This window comes from Eriocheir sinensis, chromosome 30 (genome assembly GCF_024679095.1).
Source record: "Eriocheir sinensis breed Jianghai 21 chromosome 30, ASM2467909v1, whole genome shotgun sequence".
NCBI classification, from domain to species: domain Eukaryota; kingdom Metazoa; phylum Arthropoda; class Malacostraca; order Decapoda; family Varunidae; genus Eriocheir; species Eriocheir sinensis.
The window spans coordinates 9,695,908-9,717,165 of record NC_066538.1 but is presented as its reverse complement, the minus strand read 5'-3'; the positions used below and the strand labels follow the sequence as shown (position 1 = coordinate 9,717,165).

The 21,258-nt window shown below is 47.6% G+C and overlaps 1 protein-coding gene across 1 annotated transcript in view; it reads right to left on the bottom strand.

Moving 5' to 3' along the window:
• Positions 1 to 386: 386 nt before the first annotated feature.
• The window catches only part of LOC127005754 (complement factor H-related protein 4-like), a 59,215-nt gene continuing 38,343 nt past the window's right edge, over positions 387 to 21,258 (bottom strand). The window contains exons 10-11 of the mRNA XM_050874864.1: positions 2,265 to 2,447; positions 387 to 577 (exon numbers count right to left, since the gene is read on the bottom strand). Coding sequence (XP_050730821.1) covers positions 387 to 577; positions 2,265 to 2,447 — 374 coding nt within the window. The remainder of the gene's footprint in view (positions 578 to 2,264; positions 2,448 to 21,258) is intronic.

The window sequence follows — 21,258 nt, the reverse complement described above, 5'->3', positions numbered from 1 at the left end:
ATTTTGGTTGAGATGATAGGTTTAAAGAGTATTAATAAGAATTATTAAGGACAATGCATACATACAGCTTAATCTACACTTTATAGATTGAAGTTCAAATAATGCATCCTTGTTATATTTGGTCGTTCACTTCAGCAGTGTCATTAGGCATACACGCTGTAAATGAGAGACGAGGGTGCACATTCAATCACTACCTTCGTCCTCCAAGGATACCAGGAACGTGGAACTGTGTAGTGACGGGACCCGTGGGGTGAGACAAACCAACTATGAAAGGACGTTTACTCCTTCACCTCACTTGGAGGAAAATAACAAATATCCAAAAAAGACAAAGATGCAACTCTCGTCTCGGGCCTCGCCCAGACGCTGGTGACACAGAACACAAGGTCTCACGAGGGCTTGACGCCAGGATGGCACTGTATCTTCGGGTACTCAAGAGAAGTAACGCCAGCAGAGCTAGTGTAGAGAGTGGTCCTTAGCTTTGGGGTGCCCAGCAGTTCTCTGATGACTCGGTGTGCAGGGGAGATACTCATCACCTCCTGCAGTCTTTCGTACGGCTTCATAATGAAGATGGTTGGCCCTTCGACGCCGAGTGATGTCGGAGCTCGGTGGCGCTGGCCTAACCTTTTACGAGCGGTTGTGAAGTTGGTGCTTTGACCCTTAAACACGCTCTCATGGGATGGTGATTTTCTAGAGGTAGACCATACAGTATTTTATGACCTTTTTATCTAGGCCTGCAAATGATTTTTTTTGGTTGTTGTTGAGCTGGATGAGTGTAGATTATTGTGGTTAATAGCCCAGTTATTATTATCAGAGCCTTAGTAAGTAAAGTGAAAGTGGCCGAGGGTGGAGTTAGAGACTGGCAAAGCAAAATCTATATCGTTATTTTAGGTTACGTATGTATAATAACTGTAAATATCGACTCTATTCTCTATTAGCCGCCCACAGTGATCGTAAAAATAAAGAAAGGGAGATAAAAGCACAGTATAAGCCCGTTAAGCAACTTATATCCAGAGTCGAAGTCGAACACACAAAGGAGTCGGAGTCTGAATTTTTATTCGTTGACATCTCCCAAGGCTCCGACTTTCCCCTTCTTGTGATCGCAAAAATGACCCAATCGTGATGGTAATATTAGATACATTAATATTAATAATAATAATTAATATAAGTAGATACGTGAAGCATCTTATATCCAGAATGGGAATGGAACACAGAAAGGAGTCGTAGTGTGATTTTTTTTTTCTTCGTCAATACCTCCCGACCCAACCTTCTCCCCTCATTGTTTCGGCTATCATTTCCGCTATCCCGCTCTGAAATTTATCAAAGGAGTGAAGGAAGATAGCAGAGTCCAATCATTATTTTTATTAGCCTAATATTCGTCGAAGTTAAGGATTATTTACACCTTTAGTGGAAACATACATGTTTGTCAAAAATTGTTATATTTTTCAAAGTAAAAAAAAATAAACATAGGAAGTTTTATATTTCAAAATCTACAATACATATGCGCCTGACAAATTACACATTTCAACGTGAAAAATATACTTGACATAAACACACACACACAAACACACACACATACATACACAAGGAAACTAGATAGAGGATAAAAGAGAATGGAGAAGACAAAATAAAAATACATATGGCAGTGATGATGATGATGGCATTATGGTATTGGTTAGTACACATTATCGTCGACGTCCGTCCTCTGAAGGAAATAAAAGTGTTAGTTCACAACATAATTAGAGCACTCAAGGATAAAGACCCATTCAGGAGTTGCACGCACAAACAAATACATGTTTTGAATTTCAAGACACTTAGAAATACACTCAAGATCATTCGTATATATATAATGATCCTTTGAATAAAAAAGAATATTAATGAATTTCAAATATAATTTCCTTAAGTTTTATTAAAAATCAATCTTAAATGTAACATTTGAAGATTGTCAATTGTAAAAAAAAAAAAAAGTAAAACAATATATACCAATAATTTTGAGAAAAAAAGGTTAATGAGTTCAGGTACTATTTTCCTTAATATTAAAAGAAACAATTTAAAATATAATCTTTGAAAAATGCAAATCGTAAAATAAATTTAAAAAGTAAGACGTAAAAAAAATGTGCTCAGGTAGATAAAAAATTTAACTGTAGTCTTTTATACTGTAAATTTTAAAAGAATAAGAAAATGACGTAAAAAGTGTAAAACTAAAATCGTAAATATAAAGTAATTGTAAAAATAAAAACATCAAAATACCTCAAGAGAATACTCACAATAGGAACAGTTAGCGGTGACATTGAGCCAGCCTGTCTCGGTGCAGGGGACGGTGTAGGTGTAGGTGTCGGGGGACACGCGGTGCTGGCGGAGGCACACCACTAGAAGCTCCTGCCCCTCCGTCCAGGTCCGCAGGTCGAAGTTGGAATGGGCGTTGATGATGTTCAGTCGCTCACGACACACTGAAATCCGAGGCAAAGGAAGAGATGAGATGAATATGACAGAGGAGAGGTATGAAATGTGCATGGCGGGGGAAGGAAGGACATGTGTATGGTAAAGGAAGGAATTAAATGTGCATGGCAAAGGAAGGGATAAAATGTGAAAAGCAAGGAAAGGGATGAAATGTGTACGGCGAGGGAGAGGATGATATGTGTATGGCGAGGGAAGGGATGAAATGTGTATGGCGAGGGAAGGGATGAAATGTGCATGACGAGGGAAGGGACGAAATGTGTATGGCGAGGGAAGGGATGAAATGAGTAAGGCGAGGGAAGGGATGAAATGGGTACGGCGAGGGAGAGGATGAAATATGCATGGCGGGGGAAAGGATGAAATGTGTATGGTGAGGGAGGGGATGAAATGTGTATGGCGGGGGAAGGGATGAAATGTGCATGGCAAGGGAGTGGATGAAATGTGTATGGCGGGGGAAGGGATGAAATGTGCATGGCGGAGGAAGGGATGAAATGTGCATGGCAAGGAAAGGGATGAAATGTGTATGGCGGGGGAAGGGATGAAATGTGCATGGCGGGGGAAGGGATGAAATGTGCATGGCTAGGGAAGGATGAAATGTGTATGGCGGGGGAAGGGATGAAATGTGCATGGCGGGGGAAGGGATGAAATGTGCATGGCAAGGGAAGGGATGAAATGTGTATGGTGAGGGAAGGGATGAAATGTGTATGGCGGGGGAAGGGATGAAATGTGCATGGCAAGGGAATGGATGAAATGTGTATGGCGGGGGAAGGGATGAAATGTGCATGGCGGAGGAAGGGATGAAATGTGCATGGCAAGGGAAGGGATGAAATGTGTATGGCGGGGGAAGGGATGAAATGTGCATGGCGGGGGAAGGCATGAAATGTGCATGGCTAGGGAAGGATGAAATGTGTATGGCGGGGGAAGGGATGAAATGTGCATGGCGGGGAAAGGATGAAATGTGCATTGCAAGGGAAGGAATGAAATGTGTATGGTGAGGGAAGGGATGAAATGTGTATGGCGAGGGAGAGGATGAAATGTGTATGGCGAGGGAAGGGATGAGATGTGTATGGCGAGGGAAGGGATGAAATGTGTATGGCGAGGAAGAGGATGAAATGTGCATGGCAAAGGAAGGGATGAAATGTGTATGGCGAGGGAAGGGATGAAATGTGCATGGCGAGGGAAGGGATGAAATGTGTATGGCGAGAGAAGGGGTGAAATGTGTATGGCGAGGGAGGCGATAAAATGTGTATGGCGAGGGAAAGGATGAAATGTGTATGGCGAGGGAAGGGATGAAATGTGCATGGTGAGGGAAGGGATAAAATGTGCATGGAGAGGGAAGGGATGAAATGTGTATGGCGAGGGAAGGGATGAAATGTGTATGGCGAGGGGAAGGGATGAAATGTGTATGGCGAGGAAAGGGATGAACTGTGCATGGCTTGGGTAGGCGGTGGCCGAAGTGATAGCGTACTGGACCCATATTCGCCGCGTGATGGACGACGCGGGTTCGAATACTCACGCTACCACTCGGATTTTTCAGTCACCGGCGAATGGCTTAAAACTAACCACATGCTGTCCTGAAGACCACCCATCAACCCGGACTCTAGAAGAGGCCGTCCAAGCGAATCAAGTACGAGTTCCGGGGGCAGCATGAGCCAATGCAAGATGGCGCCACTATAAACACTCGCCTGCGCCAGAACGGGCTGGGCCGACCATCAGGCCCCACCTGGAAGAAGCCTTGGGCCGACCATCAGGCCCCACCGGGAAGATGCCTACCGGCGCAATAGGCAACAACGTAAAAAAAAAAAAAAAAAAAAAATTCGAGGGAAGGGTTGAAATGTGTATGGCGAGGGAAGGGATGAGATGTGCATGGTGAGAGAAAGGATGAAATATGCATGGTGTAGGAAGGGATGAAATGTGTATGGCGAGGGAAGGGATTAAATGTGTATGGCGAGGGAAGCGATACAATGTGTATGACGAGGGGAGGGATGAAATGTGTATGGCGAAGGAAGAGATGAAATGTGTATGGCGAGGGAAGGGATGAAATGTGTATGACGAGGGAAGGGATGAAATGTGTATGGCGAAGGAAGAGATGAAATGTGTATGGCGAGGGAAGGGATGAAATGTGTATGGCGAAGGAAGAGATGAAATGTGTATGGCGAGGGAAGGGATGAAATGTGTATGACGAGGGAAGGGATGAAATGTGTATGGCGAGGGAAGGGATGAAATGTGTATCGTGAGTGAAGGGATAAAATGTGTATGGCGGGGAAAGGGATGAAATGTGTATGGTGAGGGAAGGGATGAAATATGCATGGCGGGGGAAGGGATGAAATGTGTATGGCGGGGGAAGGGATGCAATGTGTATGGTGAGTGAAGGGATGAAATGTGTATGGCGGGGGAAGGGATAAAATGTGTATGGTGAGGGAAGGAATGAAATATGCATAGCGGGAGAAGGGATGAAATATGTAGGGCGGGGGAAGGGATGAAATGTGTATGGCGGGGGAAGGGATGAAATGTGTATGGCGAGGGAAGGAATTAAATGTGTATGGCGGGGAGAGGATGAAATGTGCATGACGAGGGAAGGGATGAAAATGTGTATGGCGAGGGAAGGGATGAAATGTGTATGGTGGGGGAAGGGATGAAATGTGTATGGCGAGGAAAGAGATGAGATGTGTATGGCGGGGAAAGGATGAAATGTGCATGGCGAGGGAAGGGATGAAATGTGTATGGCGAGGAGAGGAGGAAGGGATGAAATGCAAGGAAGGGATGAAATGTGTATGGCGAGGGAAGGGATGAAATGTGTATGGTGAGGGAAGGAGAGGTTGAAATGTGTATGGTGAGGGAAGGGATGAAATGTGTATGTTGAGGGAAGGGATGAAATGTGTATGGCGAGGGAAGGGATGAAATATGCATGACGAAGGATAGGACGAAATATGCATTACGAGGGAAGGGATGAAATGTGTAGGGCGGGGGAAGGGATGAAATGTGTATGGCGGGGGAAGGGATGAAATGTGTATGGCGAGGGAAGGAATTAAATGTGTATGGCGGGGAGAGGATGAAATGTGCATGACGAGGGAAGGGATGAAATGTGTATGGCGAGGGAAGGGATGATATGTGCATGACGGAAGAAGGGATGAAATGTTTATGGCGAGGGAAGGGATGAAATGTGTATGGTGGGGGAAGGGATGAAATGTGTATGGCGAGGAAAGAGATGAGATGTGTATGGCGGGGAAAGGATGAAATGTGCATGGCGAGGGAAGGGATGAAATGTGTATGGCGAGGGAGAGGATGAAATGTGCATGGCGAGGGAAGTGAAGAAATGTGTATGGCGAGGGAGAGGATGAAATGTGCATGGCGAGGGAAGGGATGAAGTGTGTATAGCGAGGGAAGGGATGAAATGTGCATGGCAAGGGAAGGGATGAAATGTGTATGGCGAGGGAAGGGATGAAATGTGTATGGTGAGGGAAGGGATAAAATGTGTATGGCGAGTGAGAGGTTGAAATGTGTATGGCGAGGGAAGGGATGAAATGTGTATGGTGAGGGAAGGGATAAAATGTGTATGGCGAGTGAGAGGTTGAAATGTGTATGGTGAGGGAAGGGATGAAATGTGTATGTTGAGGGAAGGGATGAAATGTGTATGGCGAGGGAAGGGATGAAATATGCATGACGAAGGATAGGACGAAATATGCATTACGTGGGAAGGGATGAAATGTGCATGGCGAGGGAAGGGATGAAATGTGTATGGCAAAGGAAGGGATGAAATGTGTATGGCGAGGGAAGGGATGAAATGTGTATGACGAGGGAGAGGAGGAAATGTGCATGGCGGGGAAAGGGATGAAATGTGCATGGCAATGGAAGGGATGAAATGTGTATGGCGAGGGAAGGGATGAAATGTGTATGGCGGGGGAAGGGATGAAATGTTTATGGCGAGGAAAGGGATGAAAAGTGTATGGCGGGGGAAGGGATGAAATGTGTATGGCGGGGAAGGGATAAAATGTGCATGGCAAGGGAAGGGATGAAATGTCTATTGCGAGGGAAGGGATGAAATGTGTATGGCGGGGGAATGGATGAAATGCTTATGGCGAGGAAAGGGATGAAATGTGTATGGCGGGGGAAGGGATAAAATGTGTATGGCGAGGGAGAGGAGGAAATGTGCATGCGGGGGAAGGGATGAAATGTGCATGGCAACGGAAGGGATGAAATGTGTTTGGCAAGGGAAGGGATAAAATGTATATGGCGACGGAGAGGATGAAATGTGTGTGGCGAGGGAGAGGATGAAATGTGTATGGCGAGGGAAGGGATGAAATATGCATGGCGAGGGAAGCGATGAGATGTGTATGGCTAGGGAAGGGATGAAATGTGTATGGGGAGGGAGAGGATGAAATGTGCATGGCAAGGAAAGGGATGAAATGTGTATGGCGAGGAATGAGATGAACTGTGCATTACGAGGGATAGGATGAAATGTGCATGGCGAGAGAAGGGGTGAAATTTGCATTGCGAGGGAGAGAATAAAATGTGCATGGCGAAGGAAAGGATGAAATGTGTATGGCGGGGGAAGGGATGAAATGTGCAAGGTGAGGGAAGGTATGAAATGTGCATTGTGAGGGAAAGGATGAAATGTGTATAGCGAGGGAAGGGATGAAATGTGTATGGCGAGGGAAGATATTTTTTTATTTTTTTTTTTACGTCGCTGCCTGTTGCGCCGGTAAGCATCTTCCTGGTGGGGCCTGATGGTCGGCCCAAGGCTTCTTCCAGGTGGGGCCTGATGGTCGGCCCAGCCCGTTCTGGCGCAGGCGAGTGTTTATAGTTTCGCCATCTTGCATTGGCTCATGCTGCCCCCCGGAACTCGTTCTTGATTCGCTTGGACGGCTTCCTCTAGAGTCCGGGTTGATGGGTGGTCTTCAGGACAGCATGTGGGTAGTTTTAAGCCACTCGGCGGTGACTGAAAAATCCGAGTGGTAGCGTGGGGATTCGAACCCGCGTCGTCCATCACGCGGTGAATGTGGGCCCAGTACGCTACCACTTCGGCCACCGCCTACCCAAAATGAAATGTGTATGGCGAGGGAAGGGATGAAATGTGCATGGCGAGGGAAGGGATGAAATGTGTATTGCGAGGGAAGAGATGAAATTTTCATGGTGAGGGAGAGGAGGAAATGTGCATGCGGAGGAAGGGATGAAATGTGCATGGCAAGGGAAGGTTGCGAGGAAAGGGATGAAATGTGTATGGCGGGGAAGGGATGAAATGTGTATGGCGAGGGAGAGAAGGAAATGTGCATGCGGGGAAAGGGATGAAATGTGCATGGCAAGGGAAGGGATAAAATGTGTATGGCGAGGGAAGGGATGAAATGTATATGGCAAGGGAGAGGATGAAATGTGTGTGGCGAGGGAGAGGATGAAATGTGTATGGCGGGGGAAGGGATGAAATGTGCATTACGAGGGATAGGATGAAATGTGCATGGCGAGGGAAAAGATGAAATGTGTATATCGTGGGAAAGGATGAAGTGTGTATGGCGGGGGAAGTGATTAAATGTGTATGGCAGGGGAAGGGATGAAATGTGTATGGCGGGAGAAGGGATGAAATGTGTATGGCGAGGGAAGGGATAAAATGTGCATGGCGAGGGAAGGGATGAAATGTGTATGGCGAGGGAAGGGATGAAATGTGTATGGCGAGGGAAGGGATGAAATGTGAATGGCGAGGGAAGGGATGAAATGTGTATGGCGAGGGAAGGGATGAAATGTGCATGGTGAGGAAAGGGATGAAATATGCATGGCGTAGGAACGGATTAAATGTGTATGGCGAGGGAAGGGATGAAATGTGTATGGCGAGGGAAGGGATAAAATGTGCATGGCGAGGGAAGGGATGAAATGTGTATGGCGAGGGAAGGGATGAAATGTGTATGGCGAGGGAAGGGATGAAATGTGTATGGCGAGGGAAGGGATGAAATGTGTATGGCGAGGGAAGGGATAAAATGTGCTTGGCGAGGGAAGGGATGAAATGTGTATGGCGAGGGAAGGGATGAAATGTGTATGGCGAGGGAAGGGATGAAATATGCATGGCGTAGGAACGGATTAAATGTGTATGGCGAGGGAAGGGATTAAATGTGTATGGCCAGGGAAGGGATGCAATGTGTATGACGAGGGAAGGGATGAAATGTGTATGGCGAGGGAATTGGGATGAAATGTGTATGGTGAGGAAAGGGATGAAATATGCATGGCGTAGGAACGGATTAAATGTGTATGGCGAGGGAAGGGATTAAATGTGTATGGCCAGGGAAGGGATGCAATGTGTATGACGAGGGAAGGGATGAAATGTGTATGGCGAGGGAATTGGGATGAAATGTGTATGGCGAGGGAAGGGATGAAATATATATCGTGAGTGAAGGGATGAAATGTGTGTGGCGTAGGAAGGGATGAAATGTGTGTGGCGTAGGAAGGGATGAAATGTGTGTGGCGTAGGAAGGGATGAAATGTGTATGGCGAGGGAAGGGATGAAATGTGTGTGGCGAGGGAAGGGATGAAATGTGTGTGACGAGGGAAGGGATGAAATGTGTGTGGCGGGGGAAGGGATGAAATGTGTATGGCAAGGGAAGGGATGAAATGTGTGTGGCGAGGGAAGGGATGAAATGTGTATGGTGAGGGAATGGATGAAATGTGTGTGGCGAGGGAAGGGATGAAATATATATCGTGAGTGAAGGGATGAAATGTGTTTGGCGGGGGATGGGATGAAATGTGTATGGTGACGGAAGGGATGAAATATGCATGGCGGGGGAAGTGATGAAATATATATGGCGGGGAAAGGGATGAAATGTGTATGGCGGGAGAAGGGATGAAATGTGCATGGCGAATGAAGGGATGAAATGTGTATTTTTTTTTTTTTTTTTTTTTTTTTTTTTAAATTGCAGCCTATTGCGCCGGTAGGCTTCTTCCCGGTGGATCCTGATGGTCGGTCCAAGGTTTCTTTCCGGTAGGTCCTGATGGTCGGCCCAGCCCGTTCTGGCGCAGGCGAGTGTTTATAGTGGCGCCATCTTGCATTGGCTCATGCTGCCCTCCCAGAGCTCATCTTTGATCCTAGAATCTAGAGTCCGGGTTGATAGGTGGTCTTCTGGACAGCATGTGGGTAGTTTTAAGCCACTCGGCGGCGGCTGAAAAATCCCAGCTTGGTAGCACCGGGCGGGGATTGAACTCGCGTCCTCCTGAACACGAGGCCGTTACTTTGACGACTCAGCCACCGCCACCTCTCCCGGGGAGAGGATGAAATATGCATGGCGAGGGAAGGGATGAAATGTGTATGGCGAGGTAAGGGATGAAATGTGCATGGCGAGGGAAGGGATGAAATGTGTATGGCGAGGGAAGGGATGAAATGTGTATGGCGAGGGAAGGGATGAAATGTGTATGGCGAGGGAAGGGATGAAATGTGTATGGTGAGGGAAGGGATGAAATGTGTATGGCGGGGAGAGGATGAAATATGCATGGCAAGGGAAAGGATGAAATGTGTATGGCGAGGGAGAGGATGAAATGTGCATGGCGGGGGAAGGGATGAAATGTTTATGGCAAGGGAAGGGATGAAATGTGTATGGCGGGGGAAGGGATGAAATGTGCATGGCGAGGGAGAGGATGAAATGTGTATGGCGAGGGAGAGGATGAAATGTGCATGGCTAGGGGAGGGGTGAAATGTGTATGGCGAGGGAAGGGATGAAATGTGCATGGCGAGGGAAGGGATGAAATGTGTATGGCGAGGGAAGGGATGAAATGTGTATGGTGAGGGAAGGGATGAAATGTGTATGGCGAGGGAAGGGATGAAATGTGTATGGCGAGGGAAAGGATGAAATGTGCATGGCGAGGGAAGGGATGAAATGTGAATGGCGAGGGAAGGGATGAAATGTGAATGGCGAGGGAAATTATGAATTGTGTATGGCGAGGGAAGGGATGAAATGTGTATGGCGAGAGAGAGGAGGAAATGTGCATGGCGGGGGAAGGGATGAAATGTGCATGGCAAGGGAATGGATGAAATGTGTATGGCGAGGGAAGGGATGAAATGTGTATGGAGGGGAAAGGGATGAAATGTTTATGGCGAGGAAAGGGATGAAATGTGTATGGCGTGGGAATGAATGAATTATGTATGGCGGGGAAGGGATAAAATGTGCATAGCAAGGGAAGGGATGAAATGTGTATGGCGAGGAAAGGAATGAAATGTGTATGGCGGGGGAAGGGATGAAATGTTTATGGCGAGGAAAGGGATGAAATGTGTATGGCGGGGGAAGGGATGAAATGTGTATGTCGAGGGAGAGAATGAAATGTGCATGCGGGGGAGGGGATGAAATGTGCATTGCAATGGAAGGGATGAAATGTGTATGGCGAGAGAAGGGATGAAATGTATATGGCGAGGGAGAGGATGAAATATGTGTGGCGAGGGAGAGGATGAAATGTGTATGGCGGGGGAAGGGATAAAATGTGCATGGCGAGGGAAGGGATGAGATATGCATGGTGAGGGAAGGGATGAGATGTGTATGGCGAGGGAAAAAGGATGAAATGTGTATGGCTAGGGAGAGGATGAAATGTGCATGGCAAGGGAAGGGATTAATGTGTATAGCGAGGGAAGGGATGAAATGTGCATTACGAGGGATAGGATGAAATGTGCATGGCGAGGGAAGGGGAGAAATGTGTATGGCGAGGGAGAGGATAAAATGTGCATGGCGAGGGAAGGGATGAAATGTGTATGGCGAGGGAAGGGATGAAATGTGCATGGTGAGGGAAGGGATGAAATGTGCATGGCGAGGGAAGGGATGAAATGTGGATGGCTAGGAAAGGGATGAAATGTTTATGGCAAGGGAAGAGATGAAATGTGTGTGGCGAGGGAGAGGATGAAATGTGTATGGCGGAAGAAGGGATGAAATGTGCATTACGAGGGATAGGATGAAATGTGCATGGCGAGGGAAGGGGTGAAATGTGTATGGCGAGGGAGAGGATAAAATGTGCATGGCGAGGGAAGGGATGAAATGTGTATGGCGAGGGAAGGGATGAAATGTGCATGGCGAGGGAAGGGATGAAATGTGCATGGCGAGGGAAGGGATGAAATGTGTATGGCGAGGGAAGAGATGAAATATGTATTGCGAGGGAAAAGATGAAATGTGTATGGCGAGGGAAGGGATTAAATCTGCATGGCAAGGGAAGGGATGAAATGTGTATGGCGAGGGAAGGGATGAAATGTGCATGGTGAAGGAATGGATGAAATATGCATGGCGTAGGAAGGGATAAAATGTGTATGGCGAGGGAAGGGATTAAAGGTGAATGGCGAGGGAAGGGATGCAATGTGTATGATGAGGGAAGGGATAAAATGTATATGGCGAGGGAAGGGATGAAATGTGTATAGTGAGGAAAGGGATGAAATATGCATGGCGGGGGAAGGGATGAAATGTGTATAGCGATTGAAGGGATGAAATGTGTATGGCGGGGGAAGGGATGAAATGTGTATGTCGGGGGAAGGGATGAAATGTGCATGGTGAGGGAAGGGATGAAATGTGTATGGCGTGGGAAAGGATGAAGTGTGTATGGCGGGGGAAGTGATTAAATGTGTATGGCAGGGGAAGGGATGAAATGTGTATGGCGGGAGAAGGGATGAAATATGTATGGCGGGGGAAGGGATAAAATGTGCATGGCGAGGGAAGGGATGAAATGTGTATGACGAGGGAAGGGATGAAATGTGTATGGCGAGGGAATTGGGATGAAATGTGTATGGCGAGGGAAGGGATGAAATGTGTATGGTGAGGGAAGGGATGAAATGTGTATGGCGAGGGAAGGGATGAAATGTGTGTGGCGAGGGAAGGGATGAAATGTGCATGGCGGAGGAAGGGATGAAATGTGAATGGCGAGGGAAATTATGAATTGTGTATGGCGAGGGAAGGGATGAAATGTGTATGGCGAGGTAGAGGAGTAAATGTGCATAGCGAGGGAGAGGATGAAATGTGCATGGCAAGGGAAGGGATTAATGTGTATAGCGAGGGAAGGGATGAAATGTGCATTACGAGGGATAGGATGAAATGTGCATGGCGAGGGAAGGGGTGAAATGTGTATGGCGAGGGAAAGGATAAAATGTGCATGGCGAGGGAAGGGATGAAATGTGTATGGCGAGGGAAGGGATGAAATGTGCATGGTGAGGGAATGGATGAAATATGCATGGCGTAGGAAGGGATTAAAGGTGTATGGCGAGGGAAGGGATGCAATGTGTATGATGAGGGAAGGGATAAAATGTGTATGGCGAGGGAAGGGATGAAATGTGTATGGCGAGGGAAGGGATGAAATGTGTATGGTGAGGAAAGGGATGAAATATGCATGGCGGGGGAAGGGATGAAATGTGTATGGCGAGGGAAGGGATGAAATGTGTATGGCGGGGGAAGGAATGAGATATGTATGGCGGGGGACGGGATAAAATGTGTTTGTGGGGAAGGAATGAGATGTATGGCGGGGGAAGGGATGAAATGTGTTTGGCGGGGGAAGGAATGAAATGTGTATGGCGGGGGAAAGGATGAAGTTTGCATGGCGAGTGAAGGGATGAAATGTGCATGGCGAGGGAAGGGATGAAATTTGTATGGTGAGGGAAGGGATAAAATGTGTTTGGCGAGGGAAGGGATGAAATTTGTATGGCGAGGGAAGGGATAAAATGTGTTTGGCGAGGGAAGGGATGAAATGTGTATGGCGAGGGAAGGGATGAAATGTGTATGTCGTGGGAAGTGATGAAATGTGCATGGTGAGGGAAAGGATGAAATGTGTATGGCGGGGGAAGGGATGAAATATGTAGGGGGGGGGTAGGGATGAAATGTGTATGGCGGGGGAAGGGATGAAATGTGTTTGGCGGAGGAAGGAATGAAATGTGTATGGCGGGGGAAAGGATGAAATTTGCATGGCGAGTGAAGGGATGAAATGTGCATGGCGAGGGAAGGGATGAAATTTGTATGGCGAGGGAAGGGATAAAATGTGTTTGGCGAGAGAGGGGATGAAATGTGCATGGCGAGGGAAGGGATGAAATGTGTATGGCGACGGAAGGGATGAAATGTGTATGGCGAGGGAAGGGATGAAATGTGCATGGTGAGGGAAGGGATGAAATGTGTATGGCGAGGGAAGGGATGAAATGTGCATGGTGAGGGAAGGGATGAAATGTGAATGGCGACGGAAGGGATGAAATGTGTATGGTGAGGGAAGCGATAAAATATTTATGGCGGGGGAGCGGATGAAATGTGTATGGCGGGGGAAGGGATGGAATATGAATGGCAGGGGAAGGGATGAAATGTGTATGGCGGGAGAAGGGATGAAATGTGCATGGTGAGGGATGGGATGAAATGTTCATGGCGAGGGGAGGGATGAAATGTATATGGCGAGGTAAGGGATGAAATGTGTATCACGAGAGAAGGGATGAAATGTGTATGGTGAGGGAAGAGATGAAATGTGTATGGCGAGGGACGGGATGAAATATGCATGACGAGGGAAGGGATGAAATGTGTATGGCGAGGGACGGGATGAAATATGCATGACGAGGGAAGGGATGAAATGTGCATGGCGAGGGAAGGGATGAAATGTGTATGGCGAGGGAAGGGATGAAATGTGCATGGCAAGGGAAGGGATGAAATGTGTATGGCGAGGGAAGGGATGAAATGTGTATTGCGAGGGAAGGGATGAAATGTGTATGACGAGGGAGAGGAGGAAATGTGCATAGCGTGAGAAGGGATGAAATGTGCATGGCTGAGGAAGGGATCAAATGTGTATGGCGAGGGAAGGGATGAAATGTGTATGGCGGGGGAAGGGATGAAATGTGCATGGCGAGGGAAGGGATGAAATGTGCATGGCGAGGGAAGGGATGAAATGTGTATGGCGAGGGAAGGGATGAAATATGTATGGCGAGGGAAGGGATGAAATGTGCATGGTGAAAGAAGGGATGAAATATGCATGGCGTTGGAAGGGATGAAATGGGTATGGCAAGGAAAGGGATTAAATGTGTATGGCGAGGGAAGGGATGCAATGTGTATGACAAGGGAAGGGATGAAATGTGTATGGCGAGGGAACTGGGATGAAATGTGTATGGCGAGGGAAGGTATGAATTGTGCATGGCGCGGGAAGGGATTAAAGGTGTATTTTGTGGAAAGGGATTAAATATGCATGGCGGAGGAAGGGATGAAATGTGTATGGCGAGAGAAGGGATGAAATGTGTATGGCTGGGGAAGGGATGAAATGTGTATGGCGAGGGAGAGGATAAAATGTGCATGGCGTGGGAAGGGATGAAATGGTTATGGCGAGGGAAGGGTTAAAATGTGTTTCGTGGGGGAAGGGATGAAATGTGCATGGCGAGGGAGAGGATGAAATGTGCATGGCGAGGGAAGGGATAAAATGTGTATGGCGAGGGAGAAGATTAAATGTGCATGGCGAGGGAAGAGATGAAATGTGTATGGCGAGGGAAGGGATGAAATGTGCATGGCGAGGGAAGGGATTAAATGTGTATGGCGATAAAGGGATAAAATGTGTATGGTGAGGGAAGGGATGAAATGTGTATGGTGAGGGAAGGGATGAAATGTGTATGGCGAGGGAAGGGATGAAATGTGTACGGCGAGGGAGATGAGGAAATGTGCATGGCGGGGGGAGGGATGAAATGTCCATGGCAAGGGAAGGGATGAAATATGTATGGCGAGGGAAGGGATGAAATATGCATAACGAGGGAAGGGATGAAATGTGCATGGCGAGGGAAGGGATGAAATGTGTATAGCGAGGGAGATGAGGAAATGTGCATGGCGGGGGGAGGGATGAAATGTCCAAGGCAAGGGAAGGGATGAAATATGTATGGCGAGGGAAGGGATGAAATGTGTATGGCGGGGAAAGGGATGAAATGTTTATGGCGAGGAAAGGGATGAAATGTGTATGGCGGCGGAAGGGATGAAATGTGTATGGCGGGGAAGGGATAAAATGTGCATGGCAAGGGAAGGGATGAAATGTGTATGGCGAAAGAAGGAATGCAATGTGTATGGCGAGGGAAAGGATGAAATGTGTATTGCAAGGGAGAGGAGGAAATGTGCATGCGTGGGAAGGGATGAAATGTGCATGGCAAGGGAAGGGATGAAATTTGTATGGCGAGGGAAGGGATGAAATGTATATGGCGAGGGAGACGATGCAATGTGTGTGGCGAGGGAGAGGATGAAATTTTTATTGCGGGGGAAGGGATGAAATGTGCATGGCGAGGGAAGGGATGAGATGTGTAAGGTGAGGGGAGGAATGAAATGTGTATGGCGAGGGAGAGGATGAAATATGCATGGCAAGGGAAGGGATGAAATGTGCATGGCGAGGGAAGGGATGAGATGTGTAAGGTGAGGGGAGGAATGAAATGTGTATGGCGAGGGAGAGGATGAAATATGCATGGCAAGGGAAGGGATGAAATGTGTATAGCGAGGGAAGGGATGAAATGTTTATTACGAGGGATCGGATGAAATGTGCATGGCGAGGGAAGGGGTGAAATGTGTATGGCGAGGGAGAGGATAAAATGTACATTACGAGGGAAGGGATGAAATGTGTTTGGCGAGGGAAGGGATAAAATGTGCATGGTGGGGGAAGGGATGAAATGTGCATGGCGAGGGAAGGGATGAAATGTGCATGGCGAGGGAAGGGATGAAATGTGTATGGTGAGGGAAGAAATGAAATGTCTATGGCGAGGTAAGGGATGAAATGTGCATGGCGAGGGAAGGGATGAAATGTATATGGCGAGGGAAGGGATGAAATGTGCATTGTGAGGGAATGGATGAAATATGCATGGCGTAGGAAGGGATGAAATGTGTATTGCGAGGGAAGGGATGAAATGTGTATGGCGAGGGAAGGGATGAAATGTGCATGGTGAGGAAAGGGATGAAATGTGTATGGCGAGGGAAAGGATAAAATGTGTATGGCGTGGGAAGGGATGAAATGTGTATGGCGGGAGAACGGATGAAATGTGTATGGCGGGGGAAAGGATGAAATGTGCATAGCGAAGGAAGGGATGAAATGTGCATGGCGAGGGAAGGGATGAAATTTGTATGGCGAGGGAAGGGATAAAATGTGTATGGCGAGGGAAAGGATGAAGTGTGTATGGCGAGGGAAATGATGAAATGTGTATGGCGAGGTAATGGATGAAATGTGTATGGCGACGGAAAGGATGAAATGTGCATGGTGAGGGAAGGGATGAAATATGCATGGCGTAGGAAGGGATGAAATGTGTATGGCGAGGAGAGGGATTAAATGTGTATGGCGAGGGAAAGGATGCAATGTGTATGACGAGGAAAGGGATAAAATGTGTATGGCGAGGGAATTGGGATGAAATGTGTGTGGCGAGGGAAGAGAAGTAATGTGTTTGGTGAGGGAAGGGATGAAATGTGTATTACGAGGGAAGGGATGAAATGTGTATGGCGAGGGAAGGGATGAAATGTGTATGGCGAGGGAAGAGATGAAATGTGTATGGCGAGGTAAGGGATGAAATGTGTATGGCAGTGGAAGGGATAGAATGTGTATGGCGGGGGAATGGATGAGATGTGTATGGCGGGGAGAGGATGAAATGTGCATGGCAAGGGAAGGGATGAAATGTGTATTGTGAGGGAAGGGATGAAATGTGCATTACGAGGGATAGGATGAAATGTGCATGGCGATAGAAGGGGTAAAATGTGTATGGCGAGGGAGAGGATAAAATGTGCATGGCGATGGAAGGGATGAAATGTGTATGGCTGGGGAAGGGATAAAATGTGCATGGTAAGGGATGAGATGAAATGTGCATGGCGAGGGAAGGGATGAAATGTGTATGGCGAGGGAAGGGATGAAATGTGTTTGGCGAGGGAAGAGATAAAATGTGTATGGCGAGGGAAGGGATGAAATGTGCATGGCGAGGGAAGGGATGAAATGTGTATGGCGAAGGAAGGGATGAAATGTGCATGGTGAGAGAATGAATGAAATATGCATGGCGTAGGAAGGGATGAAATGTGTATGATGAGGGAAGGGATAAAATGTGTATGGCGAGGGAAGGGGTGAAATGTGTATGGTGAGGAAAGGGATGAAATATGCATGTAGGGGGAAGGGATGAAATGTGTATGGCGAGGGAAGGGATGAAATGTGTATGGCGGTGGAAGAGATGAAATGTGTATGTCGGGGGAAATGATGAAATGTGCATGGTGAGGGATGGGATGAAATGTGTATGGCGGGGGAAAGGATGAAATGTGTATGGCGGGGGAAGGGATGAAATGTGTATGGCGTGGGAAGGGATGAAATGTGGATGGCGGGGGAAGGGATGAAATGTGCATAATGAGGGAAGGGGTGTAATGTGCATGGCGAGAGAAGGGATGAAATTTGTATGGCGAGGGAAGAGATAAAATATGTATGGCGAGGAAAGCTATGAAATGTGTATGGCGAGGGAAGGGATGAAAAGTGTATGGCGAGGGAAGGGATGAAATGTGTATGGCGAGGGAAGGGATGAAATGTGCATGGTGAGGGAAGGGATGAAATTTGCATGGCGTAGGAAAGGATAAAATGTGTATGGCAAGGAAAGGGATTAAATGTGTATGGCGAGGGAAAGGATTAAATGTGTATGGCGAGGGAAGGGATGAAATGTGTATGGCGAGGCAAGGGATGAAATGTGCATGGCGAGGGAAGGGATGAAATGTGTATGGTGAGGAAAGGGATGAAATGTGTATGGCGGGGGAGGGGATATAATGTGTATGGCGGGGGAAGGGATGAAATGTGTATGGCAGGGAGAGGATGTAATGTGCATGGCAAGGGAAGGGATGAAATGTGTATTTCGGGGGGAGGGATGAAATGTGCATGGCGAGGGAAGGGATGAAATGTGTATGGCGTGGGTAGGGATTAAATGTGTATGGCGTGGGAAGGGATGAAATGTACATGGCGGGGAGAGGATGAAATGTGCATGGCGAGGGGAGGGATGAAATGTGTATGGCAGGGGAAGGGATGAAATGTGCATGGCGAGGGAATGGATGAAATGTGTATGGCGGGGGAAATTATGAAATGTGCTAGACGAGGGAAGGGATGAAATGTTTATGGCGGGGATAGGATGAAATATGCATGGCGAGGGAAGGGAACAAATGTGTATGGCGAGGGAAGGGATGATATGTGCATGGCGGGGGATGGGATGAAAAGTGTATGGTGAGGGAAGGGATGAAATATGCATGGCGGGGGAAGGGATCAAATGTTTATGGCGAGGAAAGGGATGAAATATGTATGGCGGGGGAAGGGATGAAATGTGTATGGCAAGGGAGAGGAGGAAATGTGCATGCGGGGGAAGGGATGAAATGTGCATGACAAAGGAAGGGATGAAATGTGTATGGCGTGCGAAGGGATGAAATGTATATGGCGAGGGAGAGGATGAAATGTGTGTGGCGAGGGAGAGGATGAAATATGTATGGCGGGGGAAGGGATAATATGTTCATGGCGAGGGAAGGGATGACATGTGTATGGCGAGGGGAGGGATGAAATGTGTATGGCGAGGGAGAGGATGAAAAATGCATGACAAGGGAAAGGATGAAATGTGTATAGCGAGGGAAAGGATGAAAAATGCTTGGCAAGGGAAGGGATGAAATGTGTATAGCGAGGGAAGGGATGAGATGTGTATGGCGAGGGGAGGAATGAAATGTGTATGACAAGGGAGCGGATGAAATATGCATGGCAAGGGAAGTATGAAATGTGTATAGCGAGGGAAGGGATGAAATGTGTATTACAAGGGATAGGATGAAATGTGCATGGCGAGGGAAGGCGTGAAATGTGTATGGCGAGGGAGAGGATAAAATGTGCATGGCGAGGGAAGGGATGAATTGTGTATGGCGAGTTAAGGGATGATATGTGCATGGTGGGGGAAGGGATGAAATGTGCATGGCGAGGGAAGGGATGAAATGTGTATGGCGAGGGAAGGGATGAAATGTGTATGGCGAGGGAAGAGATGAAATGTGTATGGCGAGGGAAGGGATGAAATGTGCATGGCGAGGGAAGGGATGAAATGTGTATGACGGGGGAAGGGATGAGATGTGCATTGTGAGGGAAGGGATGTAAAATGTATGACGAGGGAAGGGATTAAATGTGCATGGCGAGGGAAGGGATGAAATGTGTATGGCGAGGAAGGGATGTAATGTGTATGATGAGGGAAGGGACAAGATGTGTATGGCGAGGGAAGGGATGAAATGTGTGTGGCTGGGGAAGGGATGAAATGTGTATGGTGAGGAAAGGGATGAAAATTAATATGCATGGCGGGGGAAAGGATGAAATGTGTATGGCGAGGGAAGGGATGAAATGTGTATGGCGGGGGAAGGGATGAAATGTGTATGTCATGGGAAGGGATTAAATGTGCATGGTGAGGGAATGAATGAAATGTGTATGGCGGGGGAAAGGATGAAATGTGTATGGAGGGGGAAGGGATGAAATGTGTATGGAGGGGAAGGAATGAAATGTGTATGGCGGGGGAAAGGATGAAATGTGTATGGCGGGGGAAGGATGAAATGTGTATGGCGGGGAACGGATGAAATGTGGAGGGGAAGGATGAAATGTGTATGGCGGGGGAAGGGATGAAATGTGCATGGTGAGGGAATGGATGAAATGTGTATGGCGAGGGAAGGGATGAAATGTGTATGGCGAGGAGGGATGAAATGTGTGTCGGGGAAGGATGAAATGTGCATGGTGAGGGAATGAATGAAATGTGTATGGCGGGGGAAAGGATGAAATGTGTATGGCGGGGGAAGGGATGAAATGTGTATGGAGGGGGAAGGGATGAAATGTGTATGGCGGGGGAAAGGATGAAATGTGCAAGCCGAGGGAAGGGATGAAATGTGCATGGCGAGGGAAAGGATGAAATTTGTATGGCGAGGGAAGGGATAAAATGTGTATGGCGAGGGAAGGAATTAAATGTGTATGGCGAGGGAAGGGATGAAATGTGTATGGCAAGGGAATGGATGAAATGTGTATGGCGAGGGAAGGGATGAAATGTGCATGGTGAGGAAAGGGATGAAATATGCATGGCGTAGGAAGGGACGAAATGTGTATGGCGAGGAAAGGGATTAAATGTGTATGGCGAGGGAGAGGATGAAATAGGCATGGCAAGGGAAACGATGAAATGTGTATAGGGAGGGAAGGGATGAAATGTGCATTGCGAGGGAAGGGGTGAAATATATATGGCGAGGGAGAGTATAAAATGTGGATGGCGAGGGAAGGGATGAAATGTGTATGGCGAGGGATGGGATGAAATGTGCATGATGGGGGAATGGATGAAATGTGCATGGCGAGTGAAGGGATGAAATGTGTATGGCGAGGAAAGGGATGAAATGTGTATGGCGAGGGAAGAGATGAAATGTGTATGGCGAGAGAAGGGATGAAATGTGCATGGCGAGGGAAGTGATGAAATGTGCATGGCAAGGGAAAGGATGAAATGTGTATGGCGAGGGAGAGGATGAAATGTGCATGGCGGGGGAAGGGATGAAATGTGTATGGCAAGGGAAGGGATGAAATGTGTATGGCGTGGGAAGGGATGAAATGTGAATGGCGAGGGATAGGATGAAATGTGAATGGCGAGGGAGTGGATGAAATGTGCATGGCTAGGGGAGAGGATGAAATGTGCATGGTGAGGGAAGGGATGAAATGTGCATGGCGGGGGAAGGGATGAAATGTGTATGGCGAGGGAAGGGATGAAATGTGTATGGTGAGGGAAGGGATGAAATGTGTATGGCGAGGGAAGGGATGAAATGTGTATGGCGAGGGAAGGGATGAAATGTGCATGGCGAGGGAAGGGATGAAATGTGAATGGCGAGGGAAGGGATGAAA